Below are 21,987 nucleotides of genomic sequence, written 5' to 3' on the forward strand. Positions count from 1 at the left end.
CGCTTCTTTTTCATTACACTTTCTTCATATCTTTCACATGAGTATAGTGGAAAACTGCGAATTTGCATGGTATCTCTGGGAAATAAAAAATGAATCCTATTTCTGCCTTTCTGCAAAAGGCAGAAGCCAAACATCTATCTGTATAGAAGGAATCCACTTCATCGGCTTCAGAAACACAAACCTTGTGAACTAAACGAAGGAATAAATAATACAGTGAAAAGATGGAGTGTGTCTTCCCACAGCTCATGACTCTAGGAGTTCACTAATACTTAGATCCATTTCTAATCTTATCATTAAAACATTTATGCAGAAATGGTTGAGAGGGACAAACTTTTATCTTTTACCTATTATTATTAGAATTGCATGTATTGAACATCCATCTCCAGGGATTCTCAGAGAATTTTACAGATATAAATTTATTTATCTTCCTCCCATTCCATAAAGTACTTGAATACCTGCATCCTATGGGGTTTTTTTTAAAAAGTAAGCAGGACATACAACACACTTCTATTCCTACTGGATTCACTGGCAGTCCAGAACAGCATAAGGCTTAAGTTACTTGCTGAATGTTATACGGAACAATTGCACTGGGGCTTTGAACAAAGAGTCCCATTCCCAACTCTGTATTTTGGTCACAGAGACATCTCTTCCTTTTTTTACAGAAATAAAATTATTCCATGTACCATATAAAATTATCAACCCATATATACAGCCACCACCAATCCGTCTCCTAATTTAGGACTTAATTTTTCTTAGGGAACCATAAACCCAATTGTATTCATTTAAAATATAATAATGTATTTTTAGTACAGGAAAATGTTTAGTGGTTTGGCTTGGGTGTTTTTTTAGGCAAATTATGCATTTACAGAAAAATAATTCAGAGCATGCAAGGTGAGATACTGGATCTGTTTTAAAAATTCATCCCACTCTACAATTATTTGAATGAATACACATAGTAGACTAATAAGTATAACTTACGGATTGTAACATATTGCTCTTGACAGTAAGGCAACACATATGTTAAGGAAGATCTAATGACTGGCACTTTAATGTGAGAAGAAACATCTCAATATTAAAAATGAGCCAAGAGACGGTGATTACATTACACTCTTCCTTGTGCTCAAGGGTTTTAACCACCAATATTTAAAGGATGTGTCCTCCAGAGGGAAGAGAGAGGAAAATTTAATTTTCTAGTTTTATGCATATATGAAATAATGCTGCTAAACTGATATGATATGATATGAAATAAAACTGTGCTACCTCTGTGCAAAATGCAGCTCACCTAAACCCACCTACATTGGCACAACATATCTCCTTTGACTCTGCTGATACAAAATGTCTTTGTTTAAGTAAGTCCTCAATATCTTTGATTTTTACAAAGTTAAGGAAGGCTAATTACTTAGTGGTTGTTGATTCCAGGAAGAACATAAAAATGCCTCTCCCAAAAGACTTCACTAGCGTTATGTCACTGAAATCAGATCTTTAACACTTAACAAGTCTTGCCTTGGGAGAGCTAAAGACAAACAAATCCAGTCTCACCACTGAGCTTATTCCAGACAGAAATGGGTCATGAATTAATCATACAAGCAAACTCTTGTACCTCGACTGGAATGGAATACTGTTTTTTCTTAAAAGGATGCCACAATCCCTATGGGACATCCAAGCTATTAACATCTCTACTCACAAATAATGTTCAGATTTCTAAGGGGATATGGAAAATGCCAAAGCAACTCCCCTCAAGAGATGCAAGGCCAGAAATGAAAATACTTGCAAAACAATAAACCCACAGGGAACCCAACCTTTTTCCAAGCTGTCAAGCAAAGAAACAAAACCAATATAGCTTTGTGAAAGCAAATGGCCCTGTGCTAAGAGAATAGCAACCCAACAGCTGTTCTTTTGCCTAAAGAACTCAGTGCTATCTGGATGCCAATTAAGACATGGGAAGGATGGATAATTGACTGGAGATCCCAAAACATGAATCCGTCTCTTTAAACTTATCATACTGTATACAAAATAGGTTTCTAGTAGTGCAGTACAATACACAAGATTTCCTTCACAGTTAAGATAGCACAATGCAAGAGCACTGTCATCAAGCAGAAGTATAATGCCAGACATAGAGTAAAAAGAAACATTTTGGCCACTACCTCATCATTTCTTTCAGAGAAGCCCAATAACAATTCCTGTTCTTCACCTCATTCACCCTTCCTCTCTGTCTCCTGTAGATCCATAGCTGTTCACAACTGCTAACTGCAAACACACCCTGAGAGATACAGAAGGGTAGAGCAGTGCATGAGCTAAAATACAACATGTCCCTTTAGTCACTGTTAAGCCTCTTGTCCAGCCTTGTATAAGGAGGTCACTGGCAGGACCAGTGCAGATCTTGCAGAAGCTAATGACATATTGATTACCTTTTTTTCAGATGCCTTGTCCTGGAGCAAAGTACCTCTAGCATTTATGTTCTCAAGCCAGTGATCTGTTAGGTGTCCTCTGGAGAGCTATCCTGAAAGGAGATACCATGTATACTAAGCATATATATTAGAGAAGCCATAGACAAAAAGCTAAGTGTGAGAACAGAGCTTATAAAAAAACAGTAACTGGGCAAACTGCTTTACTCTTGGTTCCTCTGTGTTATGCCAATCTAAAACAGTTTCACAAGGACTTTTAACCATTAATATCCCAGTAGTTAATTTTTACCCGTGCTTTGAGGTCTCTGAGCTTAGTAGGCTCTGCAGAACAATTCCATCCAGTTCACTGCCTTGGTCTTAGATTAACTGACCACGCGGGAGGAAGATGTGTGTGTCTGTACATGACCAGGTGCTCAGGACTCTGAGAAACCACTCCACCTCTGTGTGGTCTACAGGGGCCTGGAAAGGAGAGTGGGTTCATAAAACTGGTTTCCACTAAAAAGATCAGACCATCCTGGATTAGGGGAACTGGACAGAGGAGATTTGGTCTTTGTCCTGTGAATCCATCAGTAAGGGGAATGCTGGGCACCTGGACAAAACAGAATGGGCCATTTGCTTATGGTTCCATTGACCGGGGGAATGTAGACACTGGGGTGGAAAGGTCTGGGCTATTTTGTTATGGCTTCATTGGTCAGGGGAATGTAGGCACCTGCATTGCACAGCCTGGGCAATCTGCCCATAGCTCTATCAAACAAGGAAATATGGGCACCTCTGATCTCACCAAACAGGGCTGTTTGCAGCTTTGTAAGTAGCTGACAGTATAAGCGAAGGGAATTAAAAGAAAAAAGAACAGAACAAACAGAAAATGCTGCAGACAGGTGGGAAATGTACCACTGCCTTTGCTGTGGTACTGCCAGGTGTAGCTCTGTGCAAAGTCTGGCAGCTGATTCTGTTAGTGCCATCAACATGCAACAGAATTATCTTCCAGGCATGTACCACAAGCTCTTTTCTGGCTTCTGCAAGCAAAAAGGAGCAAAAGTATTTTACATGCTGCAAGTATTTAAATTGGTTGGTTCACTAGAAAGAAAGAAAAAGAAAAACACAGAGAGAGAGGGCAAGAGGGAATCCCTATGGAAACAAAGCTTTCACTCTGCTAACGGAGTTAGTCAGACAGACACTGTCACCACTTATAAAGCAGGGCCAAAGAACCCTGAGGGCAAGTCCCTCTGCTATGATGGAAAAACTCAACCAGAGGAGAAAATAGCTCTCAGATTGTAGTTAGCATACCCATAGAGGACATCTAAGCCTGGGAACGAATGCAATCAGCTCTCTAGTTCACTGGCATGGACTGTGGTGCAGCCCTCCATTGTCAACCTCTCCCCAAAAGCAACAGAAACAAACACACCCTGAGAGATACAGAAGGGTAGAGCAGTGCATGAGCTAAAATACAACATGTCCCTTTAGTCACTGTTAAACACCAAATTAGAACTGTGGTACTCAAAACCAAACTGTTGCTGCTCTGGAGAACTATCAAACAGCATAAAAGCTTTGTCAAAAGAGTAACAACCTGCAGACAGCCAGTAGGCACAAAGCACCTTTGGTCCTGCAAGCTCACTGCAAAGTAGCTACTTCTCTTCTCCTAATGAATAAACCGGATGGCTTTGTTTGAAGACAGGGTTCTCTCAATTCTTACTCACCCTAAGCCAAGCTGTGTTTTCTAGCACATAGTTCAAGTGACCAAGCCAAAAGTCTGATCACAGTTTCCACTTATTTCACACATCCCCTTAGTGCTTTAGTTTACCTGACTCTAGAACTCATGCTAAAGCCACATTCCTAAAATGCTTTGAGAAATTTGGATGGCGTTAATCATAGAATCATAGAATAGTTTGGGTTGGAAGGGACCTTAAAGATCATCTAGTCCCAACCCCCCTGCCATGGGCAGGAACACGTTCCACGAGGCCAGGTTGCTCCAACCTGGCCTTGAACCCTTCCAGGGAGAGGGAATACTCTATTTATGCTAATAAATCCTGGATCTCTCTGAGTGACACAGTTGACACTTGGCTCAGAAACACAAGGAAGTAACCAGCACTTGAGAAGTTACCACATACTGGCTGAACTGCAAGAAGTGACGGGGAGAGATGTTTAAACTAAGGCATTTCCTATCTCACATCTGAGATGGGATGAAAGCAGGAACACAGTCACTTGCTGTGGCTTGGCCAGCTGGTGGTAACTCAGCTGTGGTGTTCTGGGATCAGTCACAGCCACACAACTGCTTATGTAGAGTCTTCTAAATATTACTTTTGCTTTTTTTGCTTTTTTACTTTTAAAATTTTTTCTATTACTTTTTCCTGAACATCACCTTGGGATGTTTGCTATGTATGCAGAATCCTATATCTATTCTTGGATGTGTATCTTCTGTCTTTCAGGTGATTTATCGTGCCTTAAGTCCGGCTAACAAGATCGAAGACCCCTATAGTCCCGAGGCTCAAGATCTCCTGAAACTCACCAACCTCCGCCTCCTTTTGTTAAAAAGACAGGAATGTCCATGCTATGGTTCAGGATTGGTAGAGAAACCCCAGAGATTTGCCCACTATGCTATTTATGACCTGATCATCCGGGGAAGCTGCTTTTGCAATGGGCACGCAGAGGAATGTGAGTTTGCCAATAAAAGAGGAGTCACGGAGAACGTGGTGAGTTCTAGACATTCACTAACTTCTTAGACTTGTTATCTGCTTGTGCCTGTACAAACTGTACATTTTGTGTATGTTCCTGTCCAAGCCTCCCTAAGCCTAGCTAAAAAAGGGCAGCACTGTCAATCCATGTTAGTGAAACCTAAACTGCTCTGGGAAAAGATTTCCTACAACCCTTGCTGCAGTTCCATGTGTATTAATTGCATTGCTAGAGATGAGTCCTTCTAAAAACTCTGGACCTCAAAATACCTATAAATTGTGAAGAAGCCTTGTAATTGGAACAGAGATCCAACCCCAAATATAGTGAATGAAATCTACCTATGTGCCTGCACAGAACTTAACTAATCTCTTTGATGCAAAGACTGTCCTGACCAGAATTTCAGTATCAGATCTTGAATTTCAGGTTTTCTGGTTTGTGAGACATAAGCAGTTCTGTCATACTTAGGGTTTCAGCCTTTATTTTTAGGTTTTCAGCCTTCTGTGTTTTTGTTACTTTCACTACATAAGACAGCAGTATTCAGGATATAAGCATAATTTCTACTCGCCCCCTCTTTTACCCATTCAGCTTAAAATAAGTTAGAATAACTTTTTTTAAAAAGCCCAATCTTGTAGGAAAATTATTCTATAGTACTATGACTAGTTCCTCCCTATTCATTCTTTTAGCTGTGTTTGACCCTGGATGTGCAGAAGATGTGAGTTGTGTTTGTGTGCATACTCAGAAGTTGTGATTCAGGGGGAATGACCGCTGTCTCCTTTTGGATTTAGCTGCAAGTATTATATTGAAGAACTGTAATAACAGTCAGAGGGAAATGATGTTAACCAAATACATTTAAACACATACATCTAAGCACATACATCTAATAAACACATACAGCACAGACAGAATTCAAGCCACTTTAAACTAGCCAGTGGCTCCACTGGTTCCAGAAGGCTGACTGTTTCTATAATGGGTTTTGAAAACCAAAATAACCCTTAGACTTTAGTGCACTCTGACATAATAGACTCAAGAAATACATCCTCAGCTAATTTCTGTCCCTTTAGACATATGGTACACTTGAAATTTTGGTTTATTTTCTTCTGGAATGTGTATTCATTGTCTTCCTTTCAACTTTTCTAGGTTCAGAGGTATACACTGTAAGACAATAAGTACTGTATGAGTTTCACAATATTTGCAAAATCATTTCTGAATCAGTTCCATCTGTGGTATAAATCTAAGATTCAGCTACAGTATTCTAGCACTAGGTAATATTATCAGATTCTGTTAACTATAAATATAGACTCACTTAATACATAACTGTGTGGAGAAAAGGAGTTTATAGAGTGCATCCTCCCTATTGCAAACTGTTAAATATACACATAGTGAAACCAAATAGATGAATAACTTATTAAATGAATACAGCTGGTAGAAGAATAAACGCTCTGCCCATCCGAAAAGGAAAACACAATATTGTGTATATTACTGGCATGACCATTGTAAACTATGACTGGATTTTTTCCCCCCACTAGTCACAAGGGAATAGAATCTTTTTGTGCCATCAATGACTTCATGGGGCAGAAGGTGAAATAGTTTTGATGAAATGCACTTCACGAGTGACTCATGTTCCAGAAGGCAAGAGGGTGGATGCATCACATCATTCGCACAGGCACAGATATCAGCCAGTCTTTACCTAAGCAGGGATTCAAATGCAGCAGTGAGAAGAGTGAGAAAAGCCTTCCAAAGCTTTAACTACCCCTTGAATCCTAGATGAGCACTGGAAGAGACCATAAGGGAGCTTGTCTGAATCCTCGCATAAAGGTATGATCAAGCATACCTAAGCCATTCACTAGTGAATGTTTGTTGAACTAGTTTTTGAAAATCTCTGATGAAGGAGATTCACAGAATCACAGAATCATCAAGGTTGGAAAAGACCTTGAAGATCATCCAGTCCAACCAAATAGCAATAGCAACTGTCAGTAGTTGTTCCCATTTTGACATTTTGAAAGCTCTTCTTTAGTGCCTGCCTAAATAATCTCTGCTGCAAATTAAGGTGATTCCTTCTTGTCCCCTCTCCCCCAGTGATCGCAGAGATCCTCATTCTGCAGGTATGATTGGAAGGTTCTTACCATATCCTTCATTAGTTTTTTGTTTTTTGTACTAACCAGAGAAGTGTGAAACCTTAGGTGGCCAAAATTTAAAATTCTACTCCCAGATCATACAAGTCTGGAGTAAAGATGATCATCCTACTTTGCTCCTCTTTTCTGTGCTTTAGCCATTACACCCTAGCTCTTTCTCAAGTACACACTGAAAATCCACTCCTGGAAGAGCCAGGTTTTTGGATCCTTTTACATTTTATCTAATACTTACTAATGATGATGTTGTAGTGGTGGAGGGAGTGTTCACACAGGTACAGATCTCAGGATCTGGTTTACATGGCTAGCATGAGGGAGTTTATATAAGTGTATAACTTTGCATCTTACAATATGGTAATCTCCATGCCTACATGCAGAAGGAAAAGGCCTTTGTTGTTGAGTGGTGAACACCAATGACACATTTCATATCAGCCAAACTACACTGCAACAAAAATCTTGCAGTATCTTGGCAGAGACAGGAAAAATGCTCTACTTTCAGTTACATGTTGACTAAAACAGGACAGGGAAAAGAGATGTTAGAAACAAACATTGCATGTCCAGAAAGGATCTGATTCGTTCCACTAGCCGCATCTAATATTTAATGAACACACAAGCAGAGCAAGTCTCAAGACACAGTTTTTAATGTGGCTAGTGTGGGTGATATCACAGCATGAAGGCAGAGCAGCTTCATGTTTCCTGGGTTTCTGTCAAGTAATTAAATAAAATGCTGGAAAAATACAGACCTCCACAGAAAGGCTTAAGTAAGAGGAGTTTTAGTCTCTTAAGAGTTTAGAGCCCTACAATGTATTTATTTTCTGTAGTTAACGAAAACAAAAGCAAGTCCATGTAGAAAACAATTGTAATTGTTTGCCATGGGATAGGCCCCAAAACTGAGATCATTCTGCATTTATGTCTTGGAAGAGGCATAATTGTCCTAACTTGTAACTCTGCTCTTCTTACTCTTGAAAGAAATCTGTTCTGTTTGTAATAATTCTAACACTGCTAGACTGATACTATATGGAGGATAAATAATGGAGAGAAGCAAACTTCTTGACACTTTTGAACTAACACTTTTCAACACCATTTTGGAGAGGCTAGATGATCTATGACTACTAGATGATCTGTCAATGATCAATTTATCTGGGGATCTGTCAGTTCAGTCATGACAACCCATCCAGCTTCTGGCTTCTCCACTAAGGCTGCTGATAAGAAATGCAGCTCTGTGAGAAGTAATGTCACAGATGCCACAATGTCATAGAAACAAATGGATACCAGAGAGCTGCAAATTGTAAAACTGACCTCCAGTTGGTACATTATTCCTCATAGCTTGACATCCTAGATAGTTTCATGCATATTCTCTCTGGTTATAAGTCCTTTGTGAAAATACTAAGTACAGTAAGGTTCAAAGTAGACTTCCGTAGGATCCAATGGAAATGTCTTTTGACTTCTAATTTTGGCAGCAAACCAGTAATAATTACTCCTTCAATATGGCTTTGTTTTTGAACAAGCCATGCACCCACCTCAACACAATTTATCTAGATCACATTTCCCTTATTAACTACTGAGACTATCATGTCAGACAGGAGAAAAACTTTGAGAAGTGAAGACGGGAGCTATAAACAATAGGCAAGAAACTTCTGGACAAACATATCTTGAATTTGGCGTTTGTTGTTATCAACAATCATGTTTTCTTGCCTTCTATTTCCTTTCCTCAGACCAAAAGAAAAAAAAAAAAAGACAGAGATGTCACACCCAACTTAAATAGCTTCTTATGATAGCTAAGGACAAAATTCTCCTTTCTGAATTTCACAGCCTGTATTATTCAAACTCTTACAAGTAGATCCTTTGTCAGTGAGGGAAATTATTGAGATCGCATTTTGCTGCAGAACCTACAGAGAAGCATTTTCTTTTAAATGGAGGGCATTAATATCCCATTATAATGGAAAGAACTGCCAGGACCTTGCCACCTGAATACATCTAGTCTTCTTCTACCATTGGATGCAATGGAACGTAACCCCGTCCCAGGTATCACTGTTGCAGGACGTACAAAGTTATGTGTTGCTCTACAGTAAATTATTTATTTATTCAGCTCCAACAACGTTAATAAGAGCTGTCAGGTTTAGGATCTGCTTTGATGACACATTTCAGCTGAGTCCAGGGGTGCTTCCAGAACAGTTTACAAAGCAGAAAGCGCACACGGACAGAACACAGAATTTAGACCAAAGTCCTTTGTGTTTGCCAAACATTTCACAATTCTCTTTCTAGTCCATGAGAAGTATGTATGGACAGATGAAAGCGAATGTGGATTAAAATGTTTTTGTTTAAAGCATTAGGGGTTTTCTACTTGTTAATTATTGGTACCTACACTGCCAGGAAATTCTTACAAGTGGCCTCGGATGTTTCTTTTGCTTCTTTATCCTGTTTACAGAGACAAACTAGGCTCCCTGTGGGTCTGATCCTCCACAATGAAGCAAATGGAAAGTTTTCCAGTTACTTCAAAGGGAGCAGGATCTGGTCCTAAGTAAGATTCTTTGTTTGGCATAATGGAGGTTACATAAGGTAAAACTTGTTTTTCTACAGCAATTTTCTAGGTGACTTGGCTGTCGTATCCCTTGCAAATATTACCTCCTCTTCAAATATCTCGTGTAGTTCTACTGATAATCCCCAGCTAAGTTTTCACATTATCTGATCCAAGCCGTGCCAGTCTGTATTGATGTCCAGCACGCAGAGGTGCAGGAGGTGCTCTCTGTTGTCATTGGCAACTCAAAGAGTAGGTTTAGTTTAAGAAAAATTTATTCTGTGTACATCAGCTATGTGAGTAGCATCAAGAATGTTAAAAAAAAAAAAATTACAAGATCTTCTAGATCACATCAGAATAAATTGTAGAAACAGATCCCTGTGCTGATTTTTTTCCAAAAGTTAAAACTGAATATGGATTTCAAGCTCTGCTCACAATGATCTGAAAACACAGAAGAAGATCATATAAACTATGGAGCAAAAAGTAGTCATGAATTACATGAACTACATGAAAAGACAGTGGTGTTGCTGACACCTTTGCTACCCACACTGGACCAAAGCATTTCACAGGAATCCTTGTGGGAACTTGCAGGTGGATAAGAAAGTTTCAGATATTTGTCTTCAGAGATTATAAAGAAGCTGACAGGGGAGCATCATGGAAAGATTCTCTTTAATTTTCTTTAAATTCTCTTTAATTTTAGTGGATAGTTTTAGTGAGTTCCTAGATTCCAAGGGCAAGATGTGCTTCAAAACTGTGACTCTAAATGACAGTGAAGTTCTCAAACAATTACTTAGATAAAAGTTGGAAAAGAACATTCAGACTTGTAGGTCACATCCAGAAGATCCTATCCTATCACATTCCGAAGTCATCAGAAACCTTAACTGAAGAAGACCTAAATAAATCTAAAAAAGAGCTTTTCTATACATCCCATGCTTCTCTTGCTGTTTCAGAGTGACTGTGAGGAAGACCAAGACTTTAAAGTAACACCTCCATTACTGCCAGGAGTTGGTTCTTGGCCACCCCAAAAATCAACACCCCTGTCCTTCTGAGTTGTTAAAAATTTGAATCCAAATGAAAATATGATGCATATTCCCCCTTTATTTTAGATATATTGTATCTTCCAAATTCAAGCACACCTCTGGGTTGGTGTCTACGGTGTTTCCTTTCAAAAAATGTATGCATTCTGTATGTTTCTTATAGTTTTGACTTGGATGCTATGTCAGGTATCTCCTAGAATTGCACAGAAGCTGTAGTGGTAGTCCTGAGGAAAAGATCTTAAAGGTTTCGAGTCCTGTTCAGTACAGAGTTAGGGTCTGTAATCTGGGTTCCTCTCCGTAGTTTTTGTGAACATTTCTTGTTTTGCTGGCTCTCCAACACTAGACTCAAACTTTAACGAGGTTCTCCTACCCTCCCAATAGAATCAGCCCTCCTTTGCATTACAGCCATTCCAGCTGAAATAGCAGGGACATACATAAGCAGTAGTTCAGCCAGTTCTGAACTGACATTCAGGTAAGGTTCAGGTAATGTTAGGTCTAAAATGGTTCCAGGGACCATTCCTAGGTGGTTTAATAGAAAGTTCTGTGCACCCTTTGCCTCTCCACTTAGCACTGTCCACTGAAGTGCAGGCAAGAGCAGAACTTTTGTGCTGCTGTGCGGCCTCATCCACCTGTACTGGCCAACACACTCACTTTTAGGGGGGACATATCCTTCCTTCTGTTGAGCTCTGAAATTAAATTAGTCTGTGAGTGCTATTTCATCTTACGAAGGATGGCTAATTTGGCTACTTTGCTGTACCCTGACAATAAACCATGTCATACTGCATCTTTAATTTGCTTGTTGCTCATAGGGTGTGTGGGCTGTGTTTCTACCCTCTTCTGATTATAATCAGTGTGTTTAACTTGATAGCCATGCAGGTTCTCCATGAGCTCTTCTGAGATCCTGTGGTTTGCAGCCAGAGCATCTGGCATTCATACTATCAACAGGATGTTTTGAGTATCTATGATTTAGAAAATAACCACAATTTTGACAGTATGATCCATACAGTGGTTCAGTCAGCAGGAATTCTGCAATTATAAAGTCAACAAGTTTTTCCTACATTTTATTATTGTTGTGGAAATGTCTTTTACTACTACTGAAGTCCAAATCAGAAAAACATGCCTATTCAGGAATGGTGTTTAAACACATGTCTAAATGCTTTCCTGAATCAGGGCTCAGTGTAGATCCACCCATGCAGACACTCATCTTACTTGTAGGAAGCTGTCTCTTATTTTGTGGATGGGGTAGCAAACAATTTCCTATTTGACATTATTAGCCTTTAAACATAGCTTTTCTTAAAAGCAATGGCTATAGGTGAGCTATTTTAATTTATTTTGATTTTATTGCATAATTGCTGTCATTAATAGTGGTTTTGTTGTTTTAGTCACTTAAGAGATGTTCTCTGCTACTTTCATCTCTGTGAAAGAACCATAATAACCCTGTTAGTAGAAACATTCAACTGGAAACACTTGTAAATATATTTTAGGTCTGGTAAAGTATGTCTTATATTTCTTTTAAGGATTCCTTTTCACATTAAATCTACAAGAGCCTGCGTGTGAGTCTGTCTAAGAGAGAGAAATAATTGCTTCCTATCACAGCTATCAGCCACTACTTGCTACCAATACCTCTCTAATGTCTCATAGTACAGCACATTTCTGAGGTTCTTTCATTTAAGTTCCATTTAATACATACTGTTCTGACTCTCTGAGTTGAATTTGACACAGCCACTGACACTAGGAAGTTGCTGTGATGTGACAATCATAGCAGCTGCTGTGTTTGGCCTCATACATTAAGTCTTTGTGTTTTTAAGCTCCCTTGGGACTGAATAGACTGCTATGTTCTGTCCTCAGCTCACCTACATGTTACTAGAACAAACGTTTTCAGTCTTTTACCAAGGCTTTTCAATACCCCAATAAATTTCCCAGTAATTTAAGCAAATCTTTAGTCTAGAGTTGTACCTTGTGTGTGCATGGAGTTTGCATTTTAATTCTTTGGCAGCAGGTGCACACAAAATATGGAGAAATTTGGCACAGGATTATAAAAAACTCGATATTACTCCGTGCAAAAGTTATAAAATCCTACATATATTTCCTCGCCTTGGTTCACTCACTGTGCTGAAAGGGTCCTGGGGATTAGTCCTGCACCCTTTAGGTGTTTAGAATCCTTTCCTTGCTGTGCACAAGTTTTATGCTAAATCATAGACTTTCTCGCCCTTTTTCTCCCTTCCCAGATTCCTTATAAATTTGGCTGGTCCTGCATCTTTTTCAGCCCTGCCCTTCCCCCACTCTCCAAGCTCCAGCCATCTGCAGAGAAGTTGCAGAAAACTAATTTTTTCTCGGCTTCATCTATTCCATTACTCAACATAATTTCACTTGAATGGGAGTTATGCATGCTGCCAAGTTCCCTCAATACAGAGGTAAAAATTCAGAGAAGAGCTCACAGGCCCACTTCGGGAGTGGATTTTCGATCACACACCCCTAGAGCCACTGTGGATTAACCAGTAGAAACCCAGCTAAATTGAGAGTTGCTGGAGTTAGCCAGGGGTATTACAAAGTAAATGACAGAATTATTTTGCCTGTTGAATGAACAGGTCATGTCCAAACTTGTCCGAACTGTCCACAGTGTGCTAACACATTATGCCTGACTGTAAATCCACAAATCCTTGTCCAGATATCAGAATCTAGAGCTTCTCTCCTTTTCTCCTCCCTGAAAACTAATTCTGGGTCTTTCTGCAGCAAAGGTTGGCAGTCAGGCCAGACTGTTCAGTAGCATCAGGAACAAAGCCTTGAATGAGACCAAACTCACTTGTGCCATTCACTTTCAGGAGATTTGAACAGTGGTATTTACTTGTTATGCTGTGATTCAGGAATTCACCTATTAAAATACTGAGCCTTGCTCCCCTTTCTGCTTTCTCCATTCTTAAGACACTCACCAAGAGCTGTTACCTGCTGTAACTCAGGGGCTGCATTTCAGCATGACAGCTGTTATACAAGTAACAGCAGTTTTTTACAGATTAACAATAGAGTTGTTGGCACGGTAGGTAAAAATAAGAGGATGGCTTAGCCCAAACATGAACAAAAATCAAGCTAGCATTCAGAAAGAAAACAATAAGAAAGCAGAGTGAAATGTGGGCTAAGGCACAGCCAGACATGTGTGTAAAGACCGATGGAGGTGAATTCAGGCAGAGGTTGGAGTTGTGTCTTGAAACTGTCACAGGCTGAGTTATATTCCCTGAGATGAAGCATGAATTTTGTACCTCTTCTGGTCTCTTTATCCTGCTCTTTTGTTACTGTTCAAAAGGTCTTAGTGATGCCAGTCTGAATATTCAGCTAAACACTATCACTGATTTTTCTTCGCTGTTACCTATTCAGTGAATTTGAACGAGCAACTGCTCATTCACTCACTGCTGTGGAGACCAAAACCTGTATGGGCTCAGGTGGCCTTGCCACAAGTGTCCCAGCTCTACTTATTCCCTGCCAAGTTCCCTCAGACTTAATTTACCAAAGTGACCAAGTATGAGCCAGAAATTCAGTTACCTCAGAAAACACCCATATGTGTACTAGTTTTTAGACACATACACTTACTATACCTTTTCCCAGAAACCTGCAAGTGACATAGGAAAATAATGGCTTTTTTTCATTCCTGATTAAAGGAGGAGTTTGAACTTTCAATCTATCCATAGCAGGCACTGTAATCTGGGACTTACTCCCAAGCCATCCATTGTTTTAGGTCTTTGCAAATTTGAAAAAGGTGAAGGAAATTTTTAATTTGGCCTCTTAAAAGTCATATGTGCTCTTCTCAGGACCTGATATTGAAGTATTTATTATAAATCTGCATGGATACATCTCTTCATTTGGAGAGACAACAGAGCCCATTTGAACTGTAAGAGAAACAAAGCAGTATAGCAGACACTGTTTTGTATTTCACCACTCAAAATGACCCAGAAAGAGTTGGTTTACTAATAGCAGGTAAAGGACTAGCCTCTGATGTCATTGCAAACTGCTGTATCCAAAATTTATCTGGCGACATTACAAAGTGAATACAGAGCCCAAAGACAAACATTTTCTCCGAATCAGCAACAGTTGCTCTGTTCTGGAAGGCTTCCAAATTTAACCTTCATTCATTAGGAAAAAAGCCCCAAAATAGACTGAGAATAGCCCAGGAGAAAGAGCAACAACCACAACATTTACTGAAAGGACAAAGGTAAAAGAAACTAAATGGGCAGAAAGAAAGCAACAGGCTTCAGGTATTATACAAAGCTGAACAGAGTTCAAAAAATCAAAAAAATGGTGGGACAAACAGATGGAAAATTTCCACTCACTCTCTCAGCTGCAGATTAGAATTCAGGTGAAACAACTTTTGCAGTCAAAGGTGAATTAAGTATCATGTAATTTCTTGGAACAGTTGCATGAAAGCAGGATATGGTTCTACACTATTTGCTATAAATCAACCAGAAGTTACTGAGCTCCATGGAAGAACTGCTGGATGAAATTCATGGCTTAGTATAGCAGGTCAAGCTAAATGATTGGAACTGATCATCCTGTCAATAAAATCCATGAAGCTATAACCTCCTCTATGTCCTGATTCAAAGCTGCTCAGGTGGTAGATGTACAAATCAAAGCCTTTGGCAGCAATACTGGACTTGTAACAGCATGACTGTACTGTGAGGCAGATGAGGGAATTAATCCAGATTAAAAATACTAGTGCCAAGGGAAAAAAAAAAAAAGCAGTTTTAACTTTTTTTTAACATGGTTTAGTTTCACAGGCCAATTTACACATGACTTAGGGCATGATGCAGAAGGTGATAGCATAGAAAGAAGCAGTAAGGAAAGCAGAAATGTCTCAAATGAAGATTGCCACCAAAGACTTTACATCATGAAACTACAGCCTGAGAACATAGCTGCTATACCAAAACACAAAAGCAGAGCTTGCTTTCAAGTGGCTACTAAAGCAAATATGATGGTGACTGAGAGTACAGCATAACATTTTTGTTCCTTTCCTGGACTAATAATATCCTCTAACTGCAAGTATGTCAGCCTATAAACTTCTACGCTTTGTAAAAGCTGATTAGAGAACTGGAAGCTTGATGCAACGAGAATATCAGTATTTAAAGCAACAGTTTTCATCTCTCAAAGCTCATAGCATGCATTAGTGACAAGAGTAACTGTCACTGAACGCACTCAGAAAGCAGGACTGAAAGAATACAAACTATTGCACATATTACTTCAGACTAGTTTTATGAAATGAAGAGGTTTATATCATCACACAGTCTGCCTGCCTGCCAGTGTATCTATTTTCTGATCCATTCCCCAAAATAACTTTGGAAGGCACCATCCAGTTTCAAAAAAGTCAGAGCCAGTGAACTCTCAATATGATGATGCTCCAGTGAATAGGAAGGATCCTTGGAGACAACCAGAGTTATCACAGTAATGAGGAAAAGCAGATGAAGGGAAGCATCATAAATTCCATAATATTTCTGAAGTACTCAATTATTGCAGCAATGAGCACTGTGGAAAAGCCCATACAGGCCTAAATACTTCTGCATCTAAGGATCAGTTTATGTCAAGTGATGTAGTGTCATGTGTTGAACACTGAGGATAAAGTGAAATATGAGAGATGTGAGACAGAAATCTCCTGGATCTCAATCTTTCTCCTGTTGTGCCAATACATTTATATGTATTCATATAAATTCGTGTCATAAACTAATTGGGCTTTAGCTGAAAACTGGTTAGGTTTCCTAATTGATGGCATGAAATTCATGTAAGCCTCTGTTCCTCACATCTTGCTTCTGAGCTCCCCCCACCCGGATTGCCAGCTCCAAATCTCAAAAGGTGAAGTATTTTTTCCCAGATGCGTCCTAGGAGTCAGATATCCTAAAGTTTCCAATGACATGAATCCAGTGGCAATCAAAGTGCTATTATCAGGGTCCTGAATGCACTAAAGGGACTTTATCAGCCCTGAGCAGCCCCACCTGGGACTCCCACCCATGCTCTCTGTCCATTGGCCGGGGGGTCCACTTAAGCTCAGCCCTGGGCTGTTAGCCCCTGTTTGAGTTTTGCTGTAGAGGTGTTTGTCTGTATCCCTGCCTCTGGCCTTGCCTCCTGGATGGACCTTGGGCCTATGCTGTAGGTAGCTTCCCCCCCTCACAGACCCCCTCATGTGTGTTGTAGCTTGTCTCTCATTCTGTCTCCTGGGTGGACTTTGAACCCATGTTGTGAGCTTGTTTCTGGGCTTGTCGCCTGCTGCTCCTGGATTGCCCCTGGTCCATCCCCTTGCTGTGTCTGGCACTGCCAAGGGACCGTGGGACCAGGTCCCTGCTGTGCTCAGGATGGTGCCCCCTCAGTGAGGGCACAGTCTGTGCTGTGGTAACCCTCAGCTTAGAGCTCTTCAACCCTTAAAGAGCAACTGGTCCTTGCTGTTCCCTGACAACCATCTCCTTAACTACCTCCTTGCAACTCTAACCCTGCTTTTTAGGGCATAGAAAAATATCAATGTAATTCCCCTGAATCTGTATTTTTCTGACTGTTTTCTCTACCTTGGCATAATCATCTTTGTGTTCCACTGAGATCCGGTGCATTCTGAGGTCTTGCATTGGCTAGAGAACACAATTTTCTAGTTTTTTTGACCAATGTTTGTGAGAGAGGTGTGGACTTACTTCAGCAGTGAATAACAAGTCAGGGACGTGCCTGCTCTCTTTGTGTTGATGTTGAGTGCAACTCTCACATTCTCCCTTCCCTGAGCAGATATCCCATTTCCTATTTTATCTGACAGCTTCCTGTATTTCATTCTTGTTCCTTCCTGGACTTTAGTCTCTGTCTGCCTCTCCTATTTCTTCCTCTCTAAGAGAACAAATTGTTTGTCTCGCTACTTGCAGACACCTCACCTACCCTTATTTCACCTCATGCTTAAGTGTAACAGGCCTCTTCCACAGCTGTTTCTCCTGCTTTAAGCAGTCTTTCTGCAACGGCCACTTATATCCATGAATCACCTTTCTTGTGTGTGTTCTACTTGAGCTGTTTGTCTCTGCTCTCTTTCTCCTATCCAACTCCTTTCTGTACTTCATTGTCACCTCATGTTGCACTCTCCTCCTTAGCTGTTTTCACCTTTGGATGCTGTCTATGAGATTACTCTTCATGGAGAAAATCTTCCGTGAGATACCCATCCAAGATGGGAGACTTGGCAGACTTGCTTCCTCTTCCATTACCCCTTACCTTTGCCCCCAAACCCATCAATTCTCTTTTCCTTGTTCTTAAACCTATACAAAAAAGGTCAGTCCTCAGACCTAACACTTTCTAAAAAAAGTTCCATGTCAGCTCCACTGCTTACTTCTGCCTGCTCTGTGGCTCTCCTGTCTGCTGGCTGCTTGGCTTTTCAACCCTTTTGTCTAAGCCAGTCATCCTTCCACATGTATTTGGTAAACTGTTCAATAGCAGGGATCACAGGCAGGAAGCTTTCTTTATGCCTCTGTCCTACTCACAACATGCCATTCCTAGATAGCCTCCACAAACTACAGTTTGCAACAAACCAGCGGGCAATGAGCAAACTGACATGTCTACTTACCTCCAAAGAACAACCAGACTCTTCCTTTCTCACTGAATTGTTCTCTTTGCTTTCTGAATTATTGTTCATGAATGTTCACACCATCTGTGCTGTGCACTGTAAGCACAGGGTCCTGTGGAATAATGAATATTTGATCATGTCGTTCAAGGCTAAAACAAGATTGTATGGTTTAATTCTGCCATTTCCCAGCTATACAATCTCAGCATTTATTTCATATAATTTTTTATATATAGTGAATGCACAGTTTCTGTATATATCTCCAAGAAACCCAGTGGGTGAACTTTACAAATTTTGCATTGAAATACACTAGCATTTTCCTAAGAAGCAACTGGATCTAAGGTTTTGGTTCTGATCCATTTTGGAATGAGCTGTGAAGTTCAGATAGTCTGGAGTTTGGGGACATCAAAACCTATGGTTCTGGGTCAGGCTCACTTTATCTTTTCTCACTCCTGGCGGTTTTCTCTGTTCCGTGGCTTCTGAAAAGCAGTCACTGTGTCCACGGGGGGGGGATGTATAAGCCTGAAGAGCCAAACCCAAACAGGGAGAAGCCCAACACTGTTGCTTATTAGTATTTTTGTCTTTGTCTCTGTAATTTGTCATCCCATCTAACGTGTTGAACATGGACGACTGTCTTGTACAGAGGTCTGGAGAGGCACCCCATAATGTGCTACATACTGTATTCTCCTGAGGTTTACTGGTGCTGAGCTCTGACAGAAATGCATACCCTGAAGTCTGTGCTCAGTCTTCCGTGAGGAGGCAGCCAACCGCTCTGTGCAGCAGCAAATCTGCCAGCTGGCCATAGAGGGGCAATGGCATCAGCTGCAGCCTATCCCCTTTGCTAGCTGCATGACATATCTGGTCTGGGAGGATTAGAAACCAGGGGAGCGGAGAGCAAATTGCTGCAGGGAGATGAGTTTTGGGGGCAGGGGAACGTGTTCATGCAACTGCTCTTTTGAACATCTCTCTCTTGATCCCAAGCTACCTGCTACGTGAGATGGGGGAAGGGGGGAGTGCAAAGGGAGAGTCTGACTTTCAGGAAGGGCTATGGAGAAACATAACTCACATTAGTGGTGAGATTAAAGGATTACATTCAATTCACGCCCCAGTCAAAATGAAATTTCAGCCTCTGCTTTTTGTGTAAAAAGCAGTGGGCCAGAGCTGTGACAGCGGTGACAGAGCTTAGCATCCTCAACAGCACATGGAGGGAGAGGGGTCTAGTCCCTGATTTCTGTGCGTTTCCTGCTCTAATACAAGTGTCTCCTTGCATGTGAAATACATACCACTAATCAGCAGCTTCTCTTGAGATGAGTGTAGAAACCTGACTTATGGTACTGCCTTTCCCTTCCTCTCACTCCCGATGCTAAATATTTACTCTGCGAAATCCTTTCTCTGAGTCATTGCAAACAGATATTGGAATCCTATTTCTTAATTAAAATAAAAAACCAAAACCAAAAACCATGATGTAAAAACCCTCTTGTAAAGCACTTTTTCAATGTGGCTTGATATTACAGAATCTTGTGCACCAAATCACAGTCTACAGTGGAACTGGCTGGTGTGTGAAATTACTTGAGAACACTTGATCAGTTTCAATAGTAACTTTCTGTTTGAAAGCTGGACTAGCTCAGTTTCTAAGGTCAAGTTTCTGGTGTGAATACCTGATTCCAAAACTGACATATATTAGAATATCTCCATGACTAAAAATCATTATTGTCTTCCAGTGAAAGCAGGTAAGTACAGAAGAAGTAAGTTCTTTTTTAAGTAAGTTTTAAAGCAAATAGCCACAGAGAAACCTCTACTATTTAGCCACTTTTAGTCAAGCTTTTTGTGCTTCTTTCTTTGTTTCACCCTCAAATATTTTGTAAATTTTTGTTTCATACCTTAGGTGGATTTATATGCTTAGGGCTTGTAGATCAGCCCCAGTCTTCAGCCATGCCAGGTTTTGCTCATTGTTGTTGAACATCTTCCAATTTCTCATTTATCTGATAATATGTTCAAAACTGAACACAGCATTGCAGGCACAATTTCCTATCCAACTGGAGTTACAGTGCTCTTAGTTACACAGACCAGAATTTTACTGGGCATTTACTGCTAACCTATTTTTTTAATATATATATTCACATGTAGATTGGTAGGTTAGTGCTTACTGTACCTAAGTCTCTTCAAACATCAGTGCTTTCCTCTCACAGAATGTGGTATGGATTGTATTTCTGTGGGTATATTGGTTGGTATTTTTCCAGGTTTAATATTTTTGCTACACTTTCAACTGTGCTAGGAGGTGCAGGATTACTTGCTCATAATTAAGTAATTCATGGTGATTTCATTGCCCTATCTTTACTTTCTTTTCCAGACCACTGTTAATGTCAAATAAGACAGGGTCCAGCATCCTCTGTTAAGACTGTGCTCTCCTGTGACACAACTCTAGAGGCTCATTAATGTGGTAGTAAAATAGCCAACTGGAAAGTTAAAAAGAAATTGTTGCCACATGCATTTAAACTGGAAGATAGAGGAAAAATCTACATTGTTAGTGACTGTGTGAAGAGATAAAGCTACACATTTAAGCTCCAGGCTCTGTGGGTTTCTTAAGAGAGCCAGAGAGCTGTGTGGGAGTTGTGCAGGAGTTCCCACCTCCTCACGAGGCTGTTGGGCACTCCACTATATTCTTGCTTGTAGCTGTTTGAGTGTATTCTCTTTCCCCTGACAGGTCCACGGGAAGTGTGTGTGTAGACACAACACAGCAGGGGACCACTGTGACAAATGTGCACCGCTATACAACGATCAGCCTTGGAAGCCAGGAGATGGAAAAACAGGGGCACCAAATGAATGCAGAAGTAAGTGGGAGGGAGTTTACAGATCCAGGCTTTCAGGATGAGCACTCACCGTGCCAGCAGGCAAAGTTCCCTAACAAAGACTTCTGTCAATTTACACTAACGGTACCATTACAGAAACCGGGGATAAGTTGGTGGTCACTGATGGAAAACTTCAGTCTGCATGTTGTTCTACTGCAGCTGGCCCATTTGGGCTATTGGCAAGTGGCATTTACAAGGCAGAAATCTGTTCTTCATGCAGCTACATCCCCTCATGTGTTTTAGTGTCCATGGGGTTTGTGCAGGGCTTACGATACTGTTCAGATTGGTTTGTCTTACTGTAAGAATACCACACAGCTCACAACCACCCAAGCTTCTCAGACCCTGCCGGGACTCCCACCCTGTGCTGTAATTTCTAGTTTTTATGAAAATCAAGGATTGCAGGCAGAGGAAGTGTGTTACATTCAGATATTTCCTTCATGATTTACAGTAGGAAAATGATACCATTTGAATAGTATTTTTGTTTACTGCATAAGCCTGAAATATATTCTGTTTCCCATCAGAGTGTCGCTGCCACAACCATGCTGACAGCTGCCATTTTGATCTGAGTGTTTGGCTGGCATCGGGAAAGCGCAGCGGTGGGGTCTGCGACAACTGCAAGCATAACACAGAGGGACATCGGTGTCAAAGGTGCAAACCAGGGTATTATCGAGATAGAGGGAAACCCATGTCTTCTACAGAGGTCTGCAAACGTAAGTGACTACTGTTACGTAATGGTGAAAAAATCATTAAAAGAATGATTAAAAGAAAGAACTTGATAACTCCTATAGAATCAATAACTCCTATAGAAGTAACTCATGAGTACT

At 40.5% G+C, this 21,987-nt stretch overlaps 1 protein-coding gene and 1 long non-coding RNA gene across 4 annotated transcripts in view; one reads left to right on the plus strand and one right to left on the minus strand.

Moving 5' to 3' along the window:
- Positions 1-21,987, plus strand: part of LOC141928040 (netrin-4-like) — a 58,017-nt gene that overhangs the window by 16,832 nt on the left and 19,198 nt on the right. For all 3 annotated transcript variants that reach the window (XM_074835640.1, XM_074835641.1, XM_074835643.1), the window contains exons 3-5: positions 4,832-5,095; positions 21,019-21,145; positions 21,685-21,873. In XM_074835640.1, the coding sequence (XP_074691741.1) occupies positions 4,832-5,095; positions 21,019-21,145; positions 21,685-21,873 (580 nt within the window). The remainder of the gene's footprint in view (positions 1-4,831; positions 5,096-21,018; positions 21,146-21,684; positions 21,874-21,987) is intronic.
- LOC141928042 (uncharacterized) overlaps positions 1-21,987 on the minus strand; it is a 37,158-nt gene that overhangs the window by 7,628 nt on the left and 7,543 nt on the right. The window contains exons 3-4 of the long non-coding RNA XR_012624654.1: positions 18,318-18,429; positions 2,409-2,500 (exon numbers count right to left, since the gene is read on the minus strand). This is a non-coding gene — a long non-coding RNA (uncharacterized LOC141928042). The remainder of the gene's footprint in view (positions 1-2,408; positions 2,501-18,317; positions 18,430-21,987) is intronic.

Source organism: Strix aluco, chromosome 11, assembly GCF_031877795.1.
Source record: "Strix aluco isolate bStrAlu1 chromosome 11, bStrAlu1.hap1, whole genome shotgun sequence".
In the NCBI taxonomy this organism is placed as follows: Eukaryota; Metazoa; Chordata; class Aves; order Strigiformes; family Strigidae; genus Strix; species Strix aluco.